Raw genomic sequence first — 17,569 nt, forward strand, 5'->3', positions numbered from 1 at the left:
ATTTGTATGTGACCTTTTGAATTGTAATCAAATGTTCCCAGTGTTGCTTTTTCAAATAGTGACATATTTGAATTATTTTGAACCATGTCTCCATGTCATGAGCAGTAACAAGACTATGCCCTCTGAGGAACTACTGCGGACTAAGATGATATATTGTGGGGCAAAACAAAATGTTTGTCTTCCATCTCAAAGTCTGGGTTGTTGGAGGAAGGTTGTTTTGATGGCTTTATCCAATTTAAGCTAAAATTAACCTGTTTTTACAGCGTATTACAGTATGAGCAGCTAGCCCTGGAGTTCTGCTCTGCCTGGGATGAGTGGGTGGCATGTTTTAGTTGGTTGATTTCCCTCTACTTAGATAATAGGTGATTCAGTTAATTATTTGGTCATCCATGTTAACATGCTCTCCTAAATAAAGTTTGAAAAATGTTTTTTATTTAAAAAATCACATGATTGGCTACAAAGCCTAACCTTAAAGCGTTAGTTGTTGTTTGTGTACTGTAATGTAGGTCACTGTGGAATAATTGCATGAATACATATCTAACTCGGGTCCTGCACAGTGTGCTGTGAGTATGTTGGCCATTCTAATTATTCTTGAAAAAGCCTGTTAATTCAAAATTTACAAAGTTTATATTAGGCCCACTGGCTTTCTAATCTACAGCACCTTCAGAAAGTATTCACACCCCTTGCATTTTTCCACATTTTGTTGTGTTACAGCCTGAATTTAAATGTGCATAAACGCCGCCCGAACAAGGAGAGGGACCAACTTCGGCGGAAGTCGTGACATTCTGTGTGCAATAATAGTGTTTAACATGTTTTTTTAATTACTACCTCATCTCTGTACCCCACACATACAATTATCTGTAAGGTCCCTTAGTCAAGCAGTGCATTTCAAACACAGATTCAACCACAAAGACCAGGGAGATTTTCCAATGCCTCGTAAAGAAGGTAATTTATTGGTAGATGGGTAAAAGTTTTTTAAAAAGCAGACATTGAATATCCCTTTGAGTTATTAATTACAATTTGGATGGTGTATCAATACACCCAGTCACTACAAAGATACAGGCATTCTTTCTAACTCAGTTGCCGGAGAAGAAGGAAACTGTGCAGGGATTTCACCATGCGGCCAATGGTGACTTTAAAACATCCTGTTTGCAGTAAGGCACTAAAGTAATATTTAAAAAAATGTGGCAAAGCAATTAACTTTTTTCCCTGAATACAAAGTTTTATGGTTGGGGCAAATCCAATACAACACATTACTGAATACCACTCTTAATATTTTTAAGCATAGTGGTGGCTACATCATGTTATGGGTATGCTTGTAATCGTTAAGGACTGGGGAGTTTTACAGGGTAAAAAAGAAACGGAATGGAGCTAAGGACAGGCAAAATCCTAAAGGAAAACCTGGTTCAGTCTGCTTTCCATCAGACACTGGGAGATTAATTCACCTTTCAGCAGAACAATAACCTAAAACACAAGGCCAAACCTACACTGGAGTTGCTTACCAAGAAGACAGTGAATGTTCCTGAGTGGCTGAGTTACAGCTTTGACCTAATTCTACTTGAAAATCTATTGCAAGCCTTGACAATTTTTGTCTAGCAATGATCAACAACCAATTTGACAGAGCTTGATACCTTTTTGAAATAATGGGCAAATGTTGCACAATCCAGGTGTGGAAAGCTCTTAGAGACTTACCTCAAAAGACTCGCAGCTGTAATCACTGCCAAAGGTGCTTCTACAAAGTATAGACTCAGGGGTGTGAATACTTAAGTGAGTGAGATATTTCTGTATTTCATTTTTAATAAATGTGCAAACATTTCTAAAAACATCATTTCACTTTGTCATTATGGGGTATTGCATGTAGATGGGTAAGAAAAAACATATATTTAAAGCATTATGACTTCAGGCTGTAACATAACAAAATGTAGAATATGTCAAGGCATATGAATAATTTCTGAAGGCACTGTATCACTTGAGCTAAGTAGTGTAGTGTTCCAGAGCAGAATGGCTTCAGATTTAAATTATTGTATTTTTTTATATATTTTTTTCTTCTCCCCAATTTCGTGGTATCCAATTGTTTTTAGTAGCTACTATCTTGTCTCATCGCTACAACTCCAGGGCTCGGGAGAGACAAAGGTTGAAAGCCATGCGTCCTCCGATACACAACCCAACCAAGCCGCACTGCTTCTTAACACAGCGCGCATCCAACCCGGAAGCCAGCCGCACCAATGTGTCGGAGGAAACACTGTGCACCTGGCAACCTTGATTAGCGTGCACTGTGCCCGGCCCGCCACAGGAGTCGCTGGTGCACGATGAGACAAGGATATCCCTACCGGCCAAGCCCTCCCTAACCCGGACGACGCTTGGCCAATTGTGCGTTGCCCCTCGGACCTCCCGGTCGCGGCCGGTTACGACAGAGCCTGGGCACGAACCCAGAGTCTCTGATGGCACAGCTGGCGCTGCGGTACAGCGCCCTTAACCACTGCGCCACCCGGATTGTATTTCACTCTATTAATATTAAGTCCACTTAAGATCATACTTAAGTAGCATTTTTTTCCACCTGTGGGTTATGGGATATTGTTTTGAGTTAGTGCACGTAGAATTCTCTGTAGTCAAGGTTCGTTATTAGTTTATTGTTTATTTGTTTTTGTCTTTGCTAAGTTTCACTTTCTTTGTTAAATTATGTGGAACTCAACATACCCTGCACCTTGGTCCGATATTCATTCCAAGGAAAGTGACAAAGAGTTTAGAGTGGGGAGCTAAAAGGTCTGATCTCCTCCAGTTGGCAGCTTTTAGAAGACTGTGGATAGATCTCTTGAGAGAGGAGTGGGAAAGAGGGAGACATGAGGAGAGAGGTCACACAGATGGGACGGGCTGGAATTGTTACTGGGAGTAATTCTCAGTAGAACTTTATTGTTAGCTTTGTTTGTTTTTGCTTGTTTCATGACAAGTGCAATCAATATGTGTGCATTTGGACATTGGATGTTACATTCTACCATTATTGGACATGAGTCACATGCCGTGGCCATATTTCCCCATCACACCGAATGATTTGAACTCATAGACCCCTTTCTATGTTTGCAAACATTGCAGCATGAGGGTGATGTGCGCAAGTTGGTGTCAGAACAAGGGGGAGTTCATATAGAACGCCAGCAAAAAAAAGCTTTTCACACTACTTTTGTATTATAATTGGATTTTAAGGCTCGTGTGAATGTCCTGCTTAATATAATGTTTGTGTCATCATTGCAAATCAACTGCATTATACTTACAAAACACTTCAACTTCAACCAGTAAAATGTCTCTTTGGCAATGAGTGTTAGCATTTTAGCTAACAATTGCTGCATCCAAAATAGGTGTTTTGCAAAGAACACAACCAAATATAATCTTAGCGACTATTCAAGCAAGAATCAAAACATCATTGTAAGCATATTATGAGAACCCCAAAAAAGTCATTTTGTTTAGAGGTAATACTTGAATGGGCACGGATGGCGATGGCTTTCTCACTGCCGCCGAAAGTCGCGCGCATCTGTGCTTGACGTCAGTGTGTCGTGTACTGGGAAAGGGTCTATATAGTCAATCTGAATATGAATTGTTTTCATATTCTATAGCAAAAATGTATTGATTCATTCATTACAATTTTACATATGCTAGTTAGAAAATAAGTTAATTTCAGCTACTTTATTATTGACAGGTGCACATTCATTATTGCTTTTTCCTTATTGACTTAGGTGCTGTGCCAAACCATTTGCTAAATCATTATTCCTTTAGTGTCACGTTCGTCATAAGGATCGGACCAAGGCACAGCGTGGTATGCGTACATTCTCTTTTTAATGAATGAACAAAAACAACAAACGAAACGTGAAGCTATACAAATTTGTGCTGACAGGCAACTAAACATAGACATGAGGCAACTAAACATAGACATGATCCCATAACACAAATGAGGAAAATGGCTACCTAAATATGATCCCCAATCAGAGACAAGGATAAACAGCTGTCTCTGATTGGGAACCATATCTGGCCAACATAGACATACAAAAACCCCTAGACATTCAAAACCCCCTAGACATACAAAAACCCTAGACAACAAAAACTAGAGTGCCCACCCTGGTCACAACCTGACCTAACCAAAATATATAGAAAAATAGAGATATCTAAGGTCAGGGCGTGACAATTAGTAGTTATGCATTAAGTACAAACCTTTGTATTCTATATACTGTAGGGAGATGGGTGGTGAACACTTACACTACACACAGAACACACACCAATCACACAGCAGAGGAGAGCACTTCCTGTTATTTGTTGCCTGTGACAGAGGATGCAGTTTGGATGCGATACTGGGGACATTGACGTCAACACCAAAGGGAAATTGGGTTTTCTAACGTCACAGCACCCCATATTGCACAATACTAATGAATGAGTTTCCCTTGAGGTGTGACTCTCTCACATTCGAAACAGGAAAAGATTGTCACAGAGTTCATGTTCCTCAGTCAAGTCCCGGCTCTCAGTCATCATCATCTCATTATGAAATCAGAAGTGTAGCGAGCAGAAAGATAGGACATTTCAGGTATAGTGGGCTTTTCTCAAATGTTTTACATCTCTAAAACCATTGATAATTCATTGCATTTTGTCACAGCTGCTTTGTCTTAATATACTGGCAGCACAATTCAGTCCCATAAATGTGAAATATTGATGTTAATGTATAGTAGCTAAAGTATGATGTGCATTGACTCTCTTCACTAAATTATTCATTGATGGTCTTTGTTAAAAATGGCCGCAGGCATGCATGCTTTGCTTTTGCAGCAATTGCCTACGGTATGTCTTATGGTGGGATGCTCTGTCTTTCTGTCATTGCCACATGCAGGGACAATATAATGTGTAAATGGTGTCTGTGCTCTGCATGTAGATGCTGACTGTGTGAACGAATGAACGTGCGTGTGTGTGTGTGAATGCTTGTGTGTGTAAGCTAGGAGGGAGGCTCAGGCAGATGTGTGATGGCTAATGCTGTCTGAGAGCAGCTGGGCAGGGCGAATAGACAAGCAATAACACAATGACATCACCAAGAGAGAGAGAGAGAGAGAGAGTGGGGGAGCATGTGAGCGAGCCAGAGAAAGGGAGAAGGCTGGAGCAGGCCAGCTCAGATGCAGAGAGGCTGGAGAGTGAAATGAGCCTGTGTGAGTGGGAGAGGACCATACAGCACTCACTCAACAGGGGATACAGCTATTTCCGGAAGATTTAGCAGATTTTGTCCCGCTCTTCCATTGCACCTCTCCCCCTCCCCCTTTCCCCTTCCCCTCATCCTCTGTCAGCCCCTCTCAGCCTCTGCTTCAGGCTGCTCCTCCGGGCATGCTACTTAAGCCAAAGTATGGCCGCTTTCGCAACGACTCTGTGACCTCCTCCGACGACCTGATGCAGAGCTTAGCTATGAGCGGCAAAGTGGTGGCCACCCCGGTGGTCCTCTCCTCCGCCCCCAGCCTGCCGCTGCCCCCCCTGCCTCCTCTGGAGTCCATCCCCCGGTCCTCCTCCGCAGCCCCTGCTCTGGCCGACTCCCCCTGCCTGGACGGGGAGCAGGACGCCACCACCACTTTCTGCATGCTCATCCCCAGGATGCCTCAGTGGAAGTTCTCTAACTCGCTGCTCAGCAGGAGCCCCTCCAACTCCAGCAAGGACTCGGGCAAGGCTGCAGCCCCCTCATCACAGGGCTCGCACAGCCCCAGTGGAACTTCTGCCCCCGTGGCCAGTCTGGCTTCTGTTTTGAACTCCTGTGACCCTGTGTGTGTCAACCCCTGTTCCCTACAGGCCATCAGCAGGCACAGATCTGCAGCGGGCTCAGCCAGTCCAGGCGGCCACAGCGCAGGGGCTACAGAGTGCACAGGGAGCCCCGGGGGCCACAGCGAATCCAGGACAGGGATGAACCGCAGGACAAGGGTGGAGGGCATGTGGCTGGGAGGGGAGGACTTCAACCAGAAGGGCAGCTTCATCCACAAGCCCTCCCAGGGCTGGCTGCACCCAGACAAGAAGATCACAGGCCCTGGGGCTTCCTACATAGTCAGGGTGAGTAACCATACATGCAGCCCCTCTACAGCTTTGTGCATTACCCAAATGTTGTTATCGTTCAGCATACCTTTGAGCATTTCTGCATTGCATTTTTTAAGGGTCGTCTTCCTTGCAGTTAAATACTGTATCTATCAGCGATAATTTGACAGCTTGTTGATGGTTTCCACCTAGAGTTCATGTTATGTCGAATAGCGAATCATTTAAATTCCCTCAGTAAAGCTTTAATAAGACAAAACTGTCAGAAGATATCCTGTTTGCAGTTAACATTTGGGACGTCTCATTCCTTAGAAATAATATGATGATTCACCACCCTAAAGGTGTCTCTTGGATACAATTGGACATGCAAATGTCAGGCAGTGTGTTATGTGTTATGTGTGTTATGCACCCAATGGGTCGAGGTTGAGGAGGAATACATGATTTCATCCAGATAGATGGCTCTCTCTGCTTTGTTTGCTGTGGTGTGGTGGGAAGACTGTCAGCCTACACCCTACAGGCTTCAGGGTGGGTGGGAGGGAGGAAATAAACAGAACAACACATATTGTACGTGATGAATGAGAGACACGTGTGTGTGTGTGTGTGTGTGTGTGTGTGTGTGTGTGTGTGTGTGTGTGTGTGTGTGTGTGTGTGCGCGCAAGTGTGCTAGTGTGTGAGTGAGTGGCATGTTTCTTGATCATAGTTTGATTGTTTCCACCTAAGTGATATATTGGATGGCATATCATTTTGGACAGACATGCATACAATACATACAGCCTTAATCAGTGACAATGGTAATGATCTTTTTACAAATCCTGATGGTAGTGGATACGTTAGGTGTTATCACACATTTGGTCAAACTACACTTACCCCTCAAAGCCTAGTTCCTCTCTAGGTTTCTTCTTAGGTTCCGGCCATTCTAGGGAGTTTTTCCTAGCCACCGTGATTCTACACCTGCGTTGCTTGCTGTTTGGGGTTTTAGGCTAGGTTTCTGTACAGCACATTGTGACATCAGCTGATGTAAGAAGGGCTTTATAAATACATTTTATTGAAATTTGACTTACAAATATAAGTATATCTGACAAATATAGAGAACAAATTATAATATTGTCCAATGAAATAGGTCATTTAAAAAAACATTGTGTCTTTTAGTGAGTAAGATGTAATTTCCTAGTCTAAGCCCGTGATTCTGGCTCACAATGGGTTACATCCGAGGCAGACTGTTTGACGTCAATGTCAATGATCTCCCCTCAGCAATCCCCTCTGCCCCTTCGCTCTTCCCATCCCCCCTCCTCTACTCCCCCCAGCCTCAACAAAACGACATGGCTCTTTATTAGCACAGTCTAGGCCCAAGCACGCTTTCTAATTACATCACACAGGCACCATTCATTCCTATACTCCATTACATTTAATCACAGTCATTTGTATCACACGTGGTAGGGAAGAACTAGGGTGACATAGCAGGGTCAACGAGTCCATCTGCATTAACACTGAGGAGTAGTAGTAGCAGACAGCATAGAGAGAACACTCAGCCAGGGGCTTCCCTCAGCTCTAACCGTGCTTTCCTACAATTAACGCCTCTGACTCTGCCATGCCTAATATAGTCCACAGCTAAACATGCTACACTGAGAGGAAACACCAGAGAGCATTACAGGAAATATGTCATTATGGTTGTGCCCTGCACTAGTTTTCATTAGCAGTTTGCTCTAGCCTAATCCGTTATAATAATATTTAAATGGCCCCTGCAGCAAGACAGGCAGATAAGATGTGTGTATATAAGGGACGTTGTGACTTTTCATCCTCTCTATATAATGTGGTGTGCAGGGAGGAGCACCAGTGAATCTATTACTGTCTGTATGACAGCAGATTTATGCTGCTCTCTGCTTTTCTCTCTGTCATCGTGACATACACTACATGGACAAAAGTGTGTGAATACCCCTTCAAATGAGGGGATTCCGTTATTTCAGCCACACCCATTGCTGACAGGTGTATAAAATTGAGCACACAGCCATGCAATCTCCATAGAAAAACATTGGCAGTAGAATGGGCCGTGCTGAAGAGCTCAGTGACTTTCAACATGGCACCATCATAGGATTCCATATTTCCAACAAATCAGTCAAACTTCTGTCCTGCTAGAGCTGCTCCGGTCAACTGTAAGTGCTGTAACGTCTAGGAGCATCAACTGCTCAAGCGTTGGCTGGAGTAGTATAAAGCTCACTGCCATTGGACTCTGGTGCAGTGGAAGCTTGTTCTCTGGAGTGATGAATCATGCTTCACCATCTGGCAGGCCAACGGACGAATCTGGGTTTAGTGGATGCCAAGAGAACGCCTGAATGCATAGTGCCAACTGTAAAGTTTGGTGGAGGAGGAATAATAGTCTGGGGCTGTTTTTCATGGTTTGGGCTAGGCCCCTTAGTTCCAGTGAAGGGAAATCTTAATGATACAGCATACAATGACATTGTAGATGATTCTGTACCTCCAACTTTGTGGCAACAGTTTGGGGAAGGCCCTTTTCTGTTTCAGCATGACAATGCCCCCGTGCACAAAGCGAGGTCAATACAGAAATGGTTTGTCGAGATCAGTGTGGAAGAACATGACTGGCCTGCACAGAGCCCTTACCTCAACCCCTTCGAACACCTTTGGGCTGAATTGGAATACCTACTGCCAGCCAGGCCTAATCGCCCAACATCAGTGCCCAACCTCACTAATGCTCTTGTGGCTGAATGGAAGCAAGTCCCCACAGCAATGTCCCAACATTTAGTGGAAAGCCTACCCAGAGAAGTGGAGGCTGTTATAGCAGCAAAGGGGGGACCAACTCCATATTAATGCTCATGATTTTGGAATTAAATGTCCGACGAGCAGGTGGCCATATACTTACCATGTAGTGTGTATCTTCTTTCCTGCACATTTCTACCCAGTCACTTCCTTTCTTCCACCGCGGCCAGCCAACCAGCCAGGCAAGTTGAACCAGCATTTGTGGTGTGGTGGCCCTGCATCTTCCACTTCAAGAGCCAAGCCACTGCAATGCAGACTTCCTGGCCTGGCAAACCGCAACGTGAGAAATAAAAACAAAAATTGCAACTTGGTTCAACTGACAGGTAGCGACAGTACAGTATACCTTTTCCACTGAGCAACATGAGCCCCTTTCCAGTCTCTCCTTGCTGGCCCCTGCTTCTATCTGGAGAGCAGAGCAGCAGCAGCAGAGATATTAGATAATAAACTTTAGCTGGAGACTTGAACAGGATGTTCTCTGTTGCAGTGATAGTGGGGCCAGATTAGCCCCAGTAATATGATAGATATCCGTCGTTGATGTTCACTTCCTTGAAGGCAAGGCAGTGGCTGAGATGGCGTCTCTTTCAGAGAAGAAAGGTACATTTTCACCATTTCTCTGGAATGTTTCTAGGAAAAGCTGCATCACTGGTTCCAGGAAGGGAGTATTAGAGATTCTGCCGGGGGGCAGAAGGAAAGTTGAGAGCTCGATGGGACAGTGTATCGTGCGGAAGAGAGTGTGACAATGAAGGCATTGAGAGAGAGAAGGAGAGGGAAAGAGGGAGAAGAAGAAGACCGTCTGCCTGATGGAAGACTTCCCCAGTCTCCTAATCTGGTTAGGGTGCTCATTTAGCTCTCAGGCAGAGAAGTTAGCCTGATTATTTCTCTCCCTGTCTCTGGCAGCAGCCAACCACAACAACAGATCCAGACAACAAACTAAGAAGACATTGATTGAGCTTGAGTCAAATGAGGATGCATGGACATGAATGATAGAGCGTTGAATAAGCTCCTACACCTTTGAAAGTAAACGGGACTACCGTACAGTAAACATACCCTATCTCAGTGGATGCTGGTGGGAGGAGCTATATGAGGACTCTGTTGTGGCCTATTTAAACATAATCTAATTTGGCCTATGCCTGTGATGTTTATATGAACTCGATACCGATATGGTTCAGTAACGTGGCACATTTAATGTCCAAGTATACTTAGCATACGTATCTTGTATACAGTGCCTTGCGAAAGTATTCGGCCCCCTTGAACTTTGTGACCTTTTGCCACATTTCAGGCTTCAAACATAAAGATATAAAACTGTATTTTTTTGTGAAGAATCAACAACAAGTGGGACACAATCATGAAGTGGAACGACATTTATTGGATATTTCAAACTTTTTTAACAAATCAAAAATTGAAAAATTATTCAGCCCCCTTAAGTTAATACTTTGTAGCGCCACCTTTTGCTGCAATTACAGCTGTAAGTCGCTTGGGGTATGTCTCTATCAGTTTTGCACATCGAGAGACTGAAATTTTTTCCCATTCCTCCTTGCAAAACAGCTCGAGCTCAGTGAGGTTGGATGGAGAGCATTTGTGAACAGCAGTTTTCAGTTCTTTCCACAGATTCTCGATTGGATTCAGGTCTGGACCTTGACTTGGCCATTCTAACACCTGGATATGTTTATTTTTGAACCATTCCATTGTAGATTTTGCTTTATGTTTTGGATCATTGTCTTGTTGGAAGACAAATCTCCGTCCCAGTCTCAGGTCTTTTGCAGACTCCATCAGGTTTTCTTCCAGAATGGTCCTGTATTTGGCTCCATCCATCTTCCCATCAATTTTAACCATCTTCCCTGTCTCTGCTGAAGAAAAGCAGGCCCAAACCATGATGCTGCCACCACCATGTTTGACAGTGGGGATGGTGTGTTCAGGGTGATGAGCTGTGTTGCTTTTACGCCAAACATAACGTTTTGCATTGTTGCCAAAAAGTTCAATTTTGGTTTCATCTGACCAGAGCACCTTCTTCCACATGTTTGGTGTGTCTCCCAGGTGGCTTGTGGCAAACTTTAAACAACACTTTTTATGGATATCTTTAAGAAATGGTTTTCTTCTTGTCACTCTTCCATAAAGGCCAGATTTGTGCAATATACGACTGATTGTTGTCCTATGGACAGAGTCTCCCACCTCAGCTGTAGATCTCTGCAGTTCATCCAGAGTGATCATGGGCCTCTTGGCTGCATCTCTGATCAGTCTTCTCATTGTATGAGCTGAAAGTTTAGAGGGACGGCCAGGTCTTGGTAGATTTGCAGTGGTCTGATACTTCTTCCATTTCAATATTATCGCTTGCACAGTGCTCCTTGGGATGTTTAAAGCTTGGGAAATCTTTTTGTATCCAAATCCGGCTTTAAACTTCTTCACAACAGTATCTCGGACCTGCCTGGTGTGTTCCTTGTTCTTCATGATGCTCTCTGCGCTTTTAACGGACCTCTGAGACTATCACAGTGCAGGTGCATTTATACGGAGACTTGATTACACACAGGTGGATTGTATTTATCATCATTAGTCATTTAGGTCAACATTGGATCATTCAGAGATCCTCACTGAACTTCTGGAGAGAGTTTGCTGCACTGAAAGTAAAGGGGCTGAATAATTTTGCACGCCCAATTTTTCAGTTTTTGATTTGTTAAAAACGTTTGAAATATCCAATAAATGTCGTTCCACTTCATGATTGTGTCCCACTTGTTGTTGATTCTTCACAAAAAAATACAGTTTTATATCTTTATGTTTGAAGCCTGAAATGTGGCAAAAGGTCGCAAAGTTCAAGGGGGCCGAATACTTTCGCAAGGCACTGTAATTAGTATTTTTGGTGTAGTAGGAGTTGATGGAGTCCCCTCTCCCAGAGCACTTTGCCTGGTCCCCAGTGACACACACACACACACACACACACACACACACACACACACACACACACACACACACACACACACACACACACACACACACACACACAGGGGCCTTTGCAGCTACAGTTCCCTGAATACACAGAGTTCTCAGTGTTGCTAATTTAGTCATGGAAACATTATTACCACCTTAATCTGGCCATTACTCTGCCACTCACACTGCCTGCAAATAATTGGGCCTTTAGTACTATGGTATAAATGATTGTCATACATGCTATTGGTTAACCATTCTGGAAATACATGCTACACTGTGTGTGATACATGCTATTGCCGTAGTACCGTGTAATACTGAAAAAGGCTGTTATGACAGTTCCAGTCTCATGACCTAAAGTGTTTTAATTGGATTGAGAAAAATTATCTATAGAATAATACATCTGGTTGGAAATCTATCATGTAATAAAGTATGTTTCTATCTTTGCAGTACATGGGCTGCATTGAGGTGTTAAAGTCGATGCGATCGCTGGACTTCAACACTCGGACCCAGGTGACGAGGTAAGTGAGGATTGATTCTGCCCTGCTAGTGATGAGTCAGTAGAACCCGATCTGATTAGAAGGACAAGGTACACAGAAGAGTCACAGTGATACCAAATCAGGTAGAAATTCACAGGCACGCCAGCCCTGCTTTTCACTGTAATGATATTACTAGCAAGGCCCAGAATATTGTGTATCTGGTAAACATAATTTTGACTAAGCCATTGATGCATGTAAATGGCACATGTGAGCCTTTGCTGTGTGTTTGTGTGACTGTGTGCACTCACACGTTTACATGTGTGTTTATTTGTGTACGTGTACACATGTAATGCTGGTGGTATGAAGGTGGCCAGGCGGGGTACCAAGTCTGAGTTGGTGCAGTGCAAGCTTTCTTTCTTGTCTTTTTTTTATCTTTCTTGTTTTATTACATTTATTTGGACAGGGACAATGTACATCAAACACATCTCCGAAGTGAGAAGTGATGCGTTGCACCAGATTATATTTTACAGCTAATTTACATCTGAAGTCCCGGGCAGGTGAACATATAAACATGAAAATAGCTCCGTATGAGAGAGCAAATTGGGAAAAGGTGGTGGTTCGTTTGGGGACCCTGCAGTCCCCCCTGGTGGAGGTTCTTGTGACCAAGGTTATTATAGTTTTGTGTTTTTTATATTTGTTTTTATTTCTATTCGTTTTTTTTTCAGATCTACTTTACTAGTTGTTTAAGTTGTATATATTAAGTTTTTATATTATTTTGTTTCAGTTTTTTGTTTTAGTGTTGGGGACAGAAAGTATCCTGTGTGGGAGGCTAGGAGCCATTTACGTGTACAGTACCAGTCAAAAGTTTGGACACACCTACTCATTCAAGGGTTTCTCTTTATTTGTACTATTTTCTACATTGTATAATAATAGGGAAGACATCAAAACTATGAAATAACACATATGAAATCATGTAGTAACCAAAAAAGTGTTAAACAAATAAAAATATCGTTTGTCATTTATATTCTTCAAAGTAGCCACCCTTTACCTTGATGACAGCTTTGCACACTCTTGTTTATTTTATTTTTATGGGGGAGGGATGTTACTTCTTGCCACTGTCGGGCAGAAATGCATAAGGTGAAGGGTCAAATCATAGGATAGGTTAGGTTTAAAGGTAGACTTACAGAAGCGAGATGGCGTGGATGTGGGAAGTAAACAGTAGTAGTGAGTCAATTTCCACAACAACCAAGAGCATTGAAGCGCAAGGCTAAACTTCTCAGCTGTTTTGGTCCCGTAGCTACCACGTTGTAGCAGGGTGAAGAATCCGTGCACATGCGCAGATAGTCTGTTTGACTGTGTGAGAGCAAAGTTTTGCATGGTGCTCATCTCAATGGGCGTGTTCGACCAGATCACTTTTGTCAAGTAGCCTTTCATTCTGGAGATAAAAACTGTCCGACTGGCTCCTACATGTAGACTGCATGAACTTTACAAAAATCATGTGATCAAAGGTCATTCATTTTTGACTGCAGAAGACTGCATTGTGGGAGGCTCTATTGCCAACGAATCATTAGGGTGTTTCGGTTTAACCCACGTGAACAGGAACCAATTTGCCGTGATTTATGTGTACAGTGGATATACAAATAAATGTGATATGAGGCTTTGTCTCACTAACTGATTGTACAATGTGTTATATTATTATTATATATTATATTATTATTATATATTATTATATTTTGATTTTTTTTACCCCCATTTCCGTGGTATCCAATTGTTACTATCTTGCCACATTGCTACAACTCCTGTACGGGCTCGGGAGAGACGAAGGTCGAAAGCCATGCGTCCTCCAAAACACAACCCCACTGCTTCTTAACACAGCGCGCATCCAACCCGGAAGCCAGCCGTACCAATGTGTCGGAGGAAACATTGTGCACCTGGCGACCTGGTTAGCGTGCACTGCGCCCGGCACACCACATGAGTCACTAGTGCGCAATGAGACAAGGATATCCCTACCGGCCAAACCTTCCCTAACCCAGATGACGCTAAGCCAACTGTACGTCGCCCCATGGACCTCCCGGTCGCGGCCCGGCTGCGACAGAGCCTGGGCTCGAACCCAGAGTCTCTGGTGGCACAGCTAGCAAGCCGCACTGCTTCTTAACACAGCGCGCATCCAACCCGGAAGCCAGCCGCACCAATGTGTCAGAGGAAACACTGTGCACCTGGCGACCTGGTTAGCGTGCACTGCGCCCGGCCCGCCACATGAGTCAATAGTGCGCAATGAGACAACCCGCAATGCAGTGCCTTAGACCACTGCGCCACCCGGGAGGCCCTCATCATCATCATATTATATTATGATTTCAGTTTGTGAGTATGTGATTTGAGGGTTAGAAATGACCTGTACACTCTCGTTGGCTCGCCCTCGCTTCAAACTCGTTGCCAAACCCACTGGCTCCAGGTCATCTACAAGTCTCTGCTAGGTAAAGCACTGCCTTATCTCACTGGTCACCATAGCAGCACCCACCCGTAGCACGCTCTCCAGTAGGTATATCTCACTGGTCACCCCCAAAGCCAATTCCTCTTTTGGCTGCCTTTCCTTCCAGTTCTCTGCTGCCAATGACTGGAACGAACTGCAAAAATCACTGAAGCTGGAGTCTCATATCTCACTCACTAGTTTTAAGCACCAGCTGTCAGATCAGCTCACAGATCACTGCACATAGCCCATCTGTAAATAGCCCATCCAACTACCTCATCCCCATACTGTATTTATTTATCCTGCTCCTTTGCACCCCAGTATCTCTACTTACACATTCATATATGCATATATATATATATATATATATTATGCACATCTACCATTCCAGTGTTTAATTGCTATTTTGTAATTACTTCGCCACCATGGCCTATTTATTGCCTTAACTCCCTTATCCTACCTCATTTGCACATACTGTATATAGACTTTTTCTACTGTATTATTGACTATATGTTTGTTTGTTCCATGTGTTGTTGTATGTGTCAAACTGCTTTGCTTTATCTTGGCCAAGTCGCAGTTGCAAATGAGAACTTGTTCTCAACTAGCCTACCTGGTTAAATAAAGGTTCAATAAAAAAATATATAAATAATAATACAACTTTTTTTTTTACTTCGCCATAATAAAGAACACATTTTATTAACAATGGCAACACTACCATGTTGATCTGAGCCTAGCTGTTGGAAAACCACATTACATGCTGACCAGACCGCGCGTGCGTCCGTGTGCGCCATCGTACGCATTTTGACGCAATCAGATGCGATCTCACGCACACCAGACGCAATCAGGACACGCAGGTTGAAATATCAAAATTAACTCTTAACCAACTATACTAATTTGGGGGACAGATCAAAAAGCATTAAACATTTATGCCAATTTAGCCAGCTAGCTTGCTGTTGCTAGCTAATTTGTCCTGGGATATAAACATTTGGTTGTTATTTTACCTGAAACGCACAAGGTTCTCTACTGACAATTAATCCACAGATAAAAAGGTAAACCAATTTAGTTTCTAGTAATCTCTCCTCCTTCAGGCTTCTTCTTCTTCTTTGGACTTTATATGGCGGTTGGCAACCAACTTTAAGGTGCATTACCACAGCCGACTGGACTAGAGTGTGGACCTCAGTTCATCTTTCAAACATCTATGTGGGTATATGCTTCTAAAAACCAATGAGGAGATGGGAGAGGCGGCACTTGCATGGCGTCAATCCTCACAAAGAGAACTAAATTATATTTTAGCACCTGGCTACGCAGACACTCGTTGACGTACACCAGCAGTGTGGGTGCAATGATTGAATAACATGTATGTATGTATATGTTTATTTTGCAACGCTAGTGCACGCGACACTAGACGTGTAGTCAGCATGTAGTGTCCGATTTTTATCTGTCGCAGATGAACCACCCCTGACTTCATTCCTCGACTGTCGTTTGCAGTTTGTTGCTTTCGCTTCACCATTCAAACGTGCCGGATATCTGCGGTGCAGCTCGTGGCAACGCCATCTCGCTGTCTGCGTTTAAATTAGAAAGTCAATGTCAATGTGACCCGCCAGATTCTGAAGTTTGAAAACTACATAAAAAAAACAACAACTTAAAAACACCATTATATTCCTGCCCCCCAAAAACCTACAACTGAACATAATTTATGATGGTTTTATTTTATTTTCATTTCAGTTTTTGTTTACTTGCTTGTGACCCTGCTATTTTGGTCTGAGCAGAGGTTATAAAAATACCCTCAGAGGTGGTGATAGTACATTGTGTGAAATCTTGAACACCAGACAGATCTTTCTCTCCTCCATGATCGATTGCCAGTAATCTGAGCCCCCCCCACACACATGGCTTAAGTGCAGGGGGAGAGGCAGAAATGGAGTGATGGAGAGATGTATTATTGATGATGTTCGCTAATGACTGTTGAGAGCTGAGCTGCAGTGGTTCACGGGGACACTCCCCTGCCTGCCTGCCTGCTGGAATATAGGAGACAACAAGAAAGAGGGAGAAGAGCAGAGATTGAACATTTATGTATTTATGACTGTGTTATGGCAAGATCTATGAAATAATGAATTTAACAATGCTCCATTTGAATAACTTAGTAGCATAATAAGAAGCTCAATATTGTCATTGCTTTTTACATTATACTGTTATTGTTAAGGATGTGGAAGAAGAGATTGGGGATGTCTCCATTTGACCGTGCATTACTTAATTTAATTACATTTAGTTGAGGTTTCCTGTTCCGCTTCTATTTGGTTTTTCCTGTTGGGTCTTTTCTGGAATCACTTGTTATTGGCAGATTAAGAAAGAGCCTGACATTCCCCATGACACATCTTCAAAGACTGACTGGAGAACACTGATTATTATTCCAGCATGAGGTCCTCTTTGACAGGTGTCAAAGTGTGATGGGTTTGGGCCAATATGCTACAAACCCACATGAAAAAAGACTATGTTATACTATGGTATAAATACTATAGTGTTCACTGTAGTATTTTTTTTGCTGTTAAGTCCACAAAAACACTACAGTGAATACTGTAGTATTCACTGTAGTATACTGTAGTGTGCACAGTTAACTATAGTATAAATAATGTAGTAAAATAAAACAAATATATACTGAAGTAATTAATGTAGTGTTTTTGCAGATTCTAGTACACTAGTATTTACTGTATTGTTTTTCAGAATGTACTATACTATTGTATTTACTGTAGTGTTTTTGCGGACTGTAGTATACTGTAGTTATTTTGAAGACATTACTGTCGTATTTACTATTGTGTTTTTGTTTGGTTATCTTTGATTATCATAGAAGTGGGCGATTTTTCCTTCAGGAAACTTACTGGAGAACTACTAAAAGAGCACATTTTCCATA

At 42.8% G+C, this 17,569-nt stretch overlaps 1 protein-coding gene across 1 annotated transcript in view; it reads left to right on the top strand.

The window, feature by feature from the left end:
• The first annotated feature begins 5,140 nt into the window (after positions 1-5,140).
• Positions 5,141-17,569, top strand: part of LOC139410158 (SHC-transforming protein 2-like) — a 32,459-nt gene continuing 20,030 nt past the window's right edge. The window contains exons 1-2 of the mRNA XM_071155609.1: positions 5,141-6,051; positions 12,169-12,239. Coding sequence (XP_071011710.1) covers positions 5,344-6,051; positions 12,169-12,239 — 779 coding nt within the window. The 5' untranslated portion in view covers positions 5,141-5,343. The remainder of the gene's footprint in view (positions 6,052-12,168; positions 12,240-17,569) is intronic.

The sequence above is a fragment of the Oncorhynchus clarkii genome, chromosome 5 (genome assembly GCF_045791955.1).
Source record: "Oncorhynchus clarkii lewisi isolate Uvic-CL-2024 chromosome 5, UVic_Ocla_1.0, whole genome shotgun sequence".
NCBI classification, from domain to species: Eukaryota; Metazoa; Chordata; class Actinopteri; order Salmoniformes; family Salmonidae; genus Oncorhynchus; species Oncorhynchus clarkii.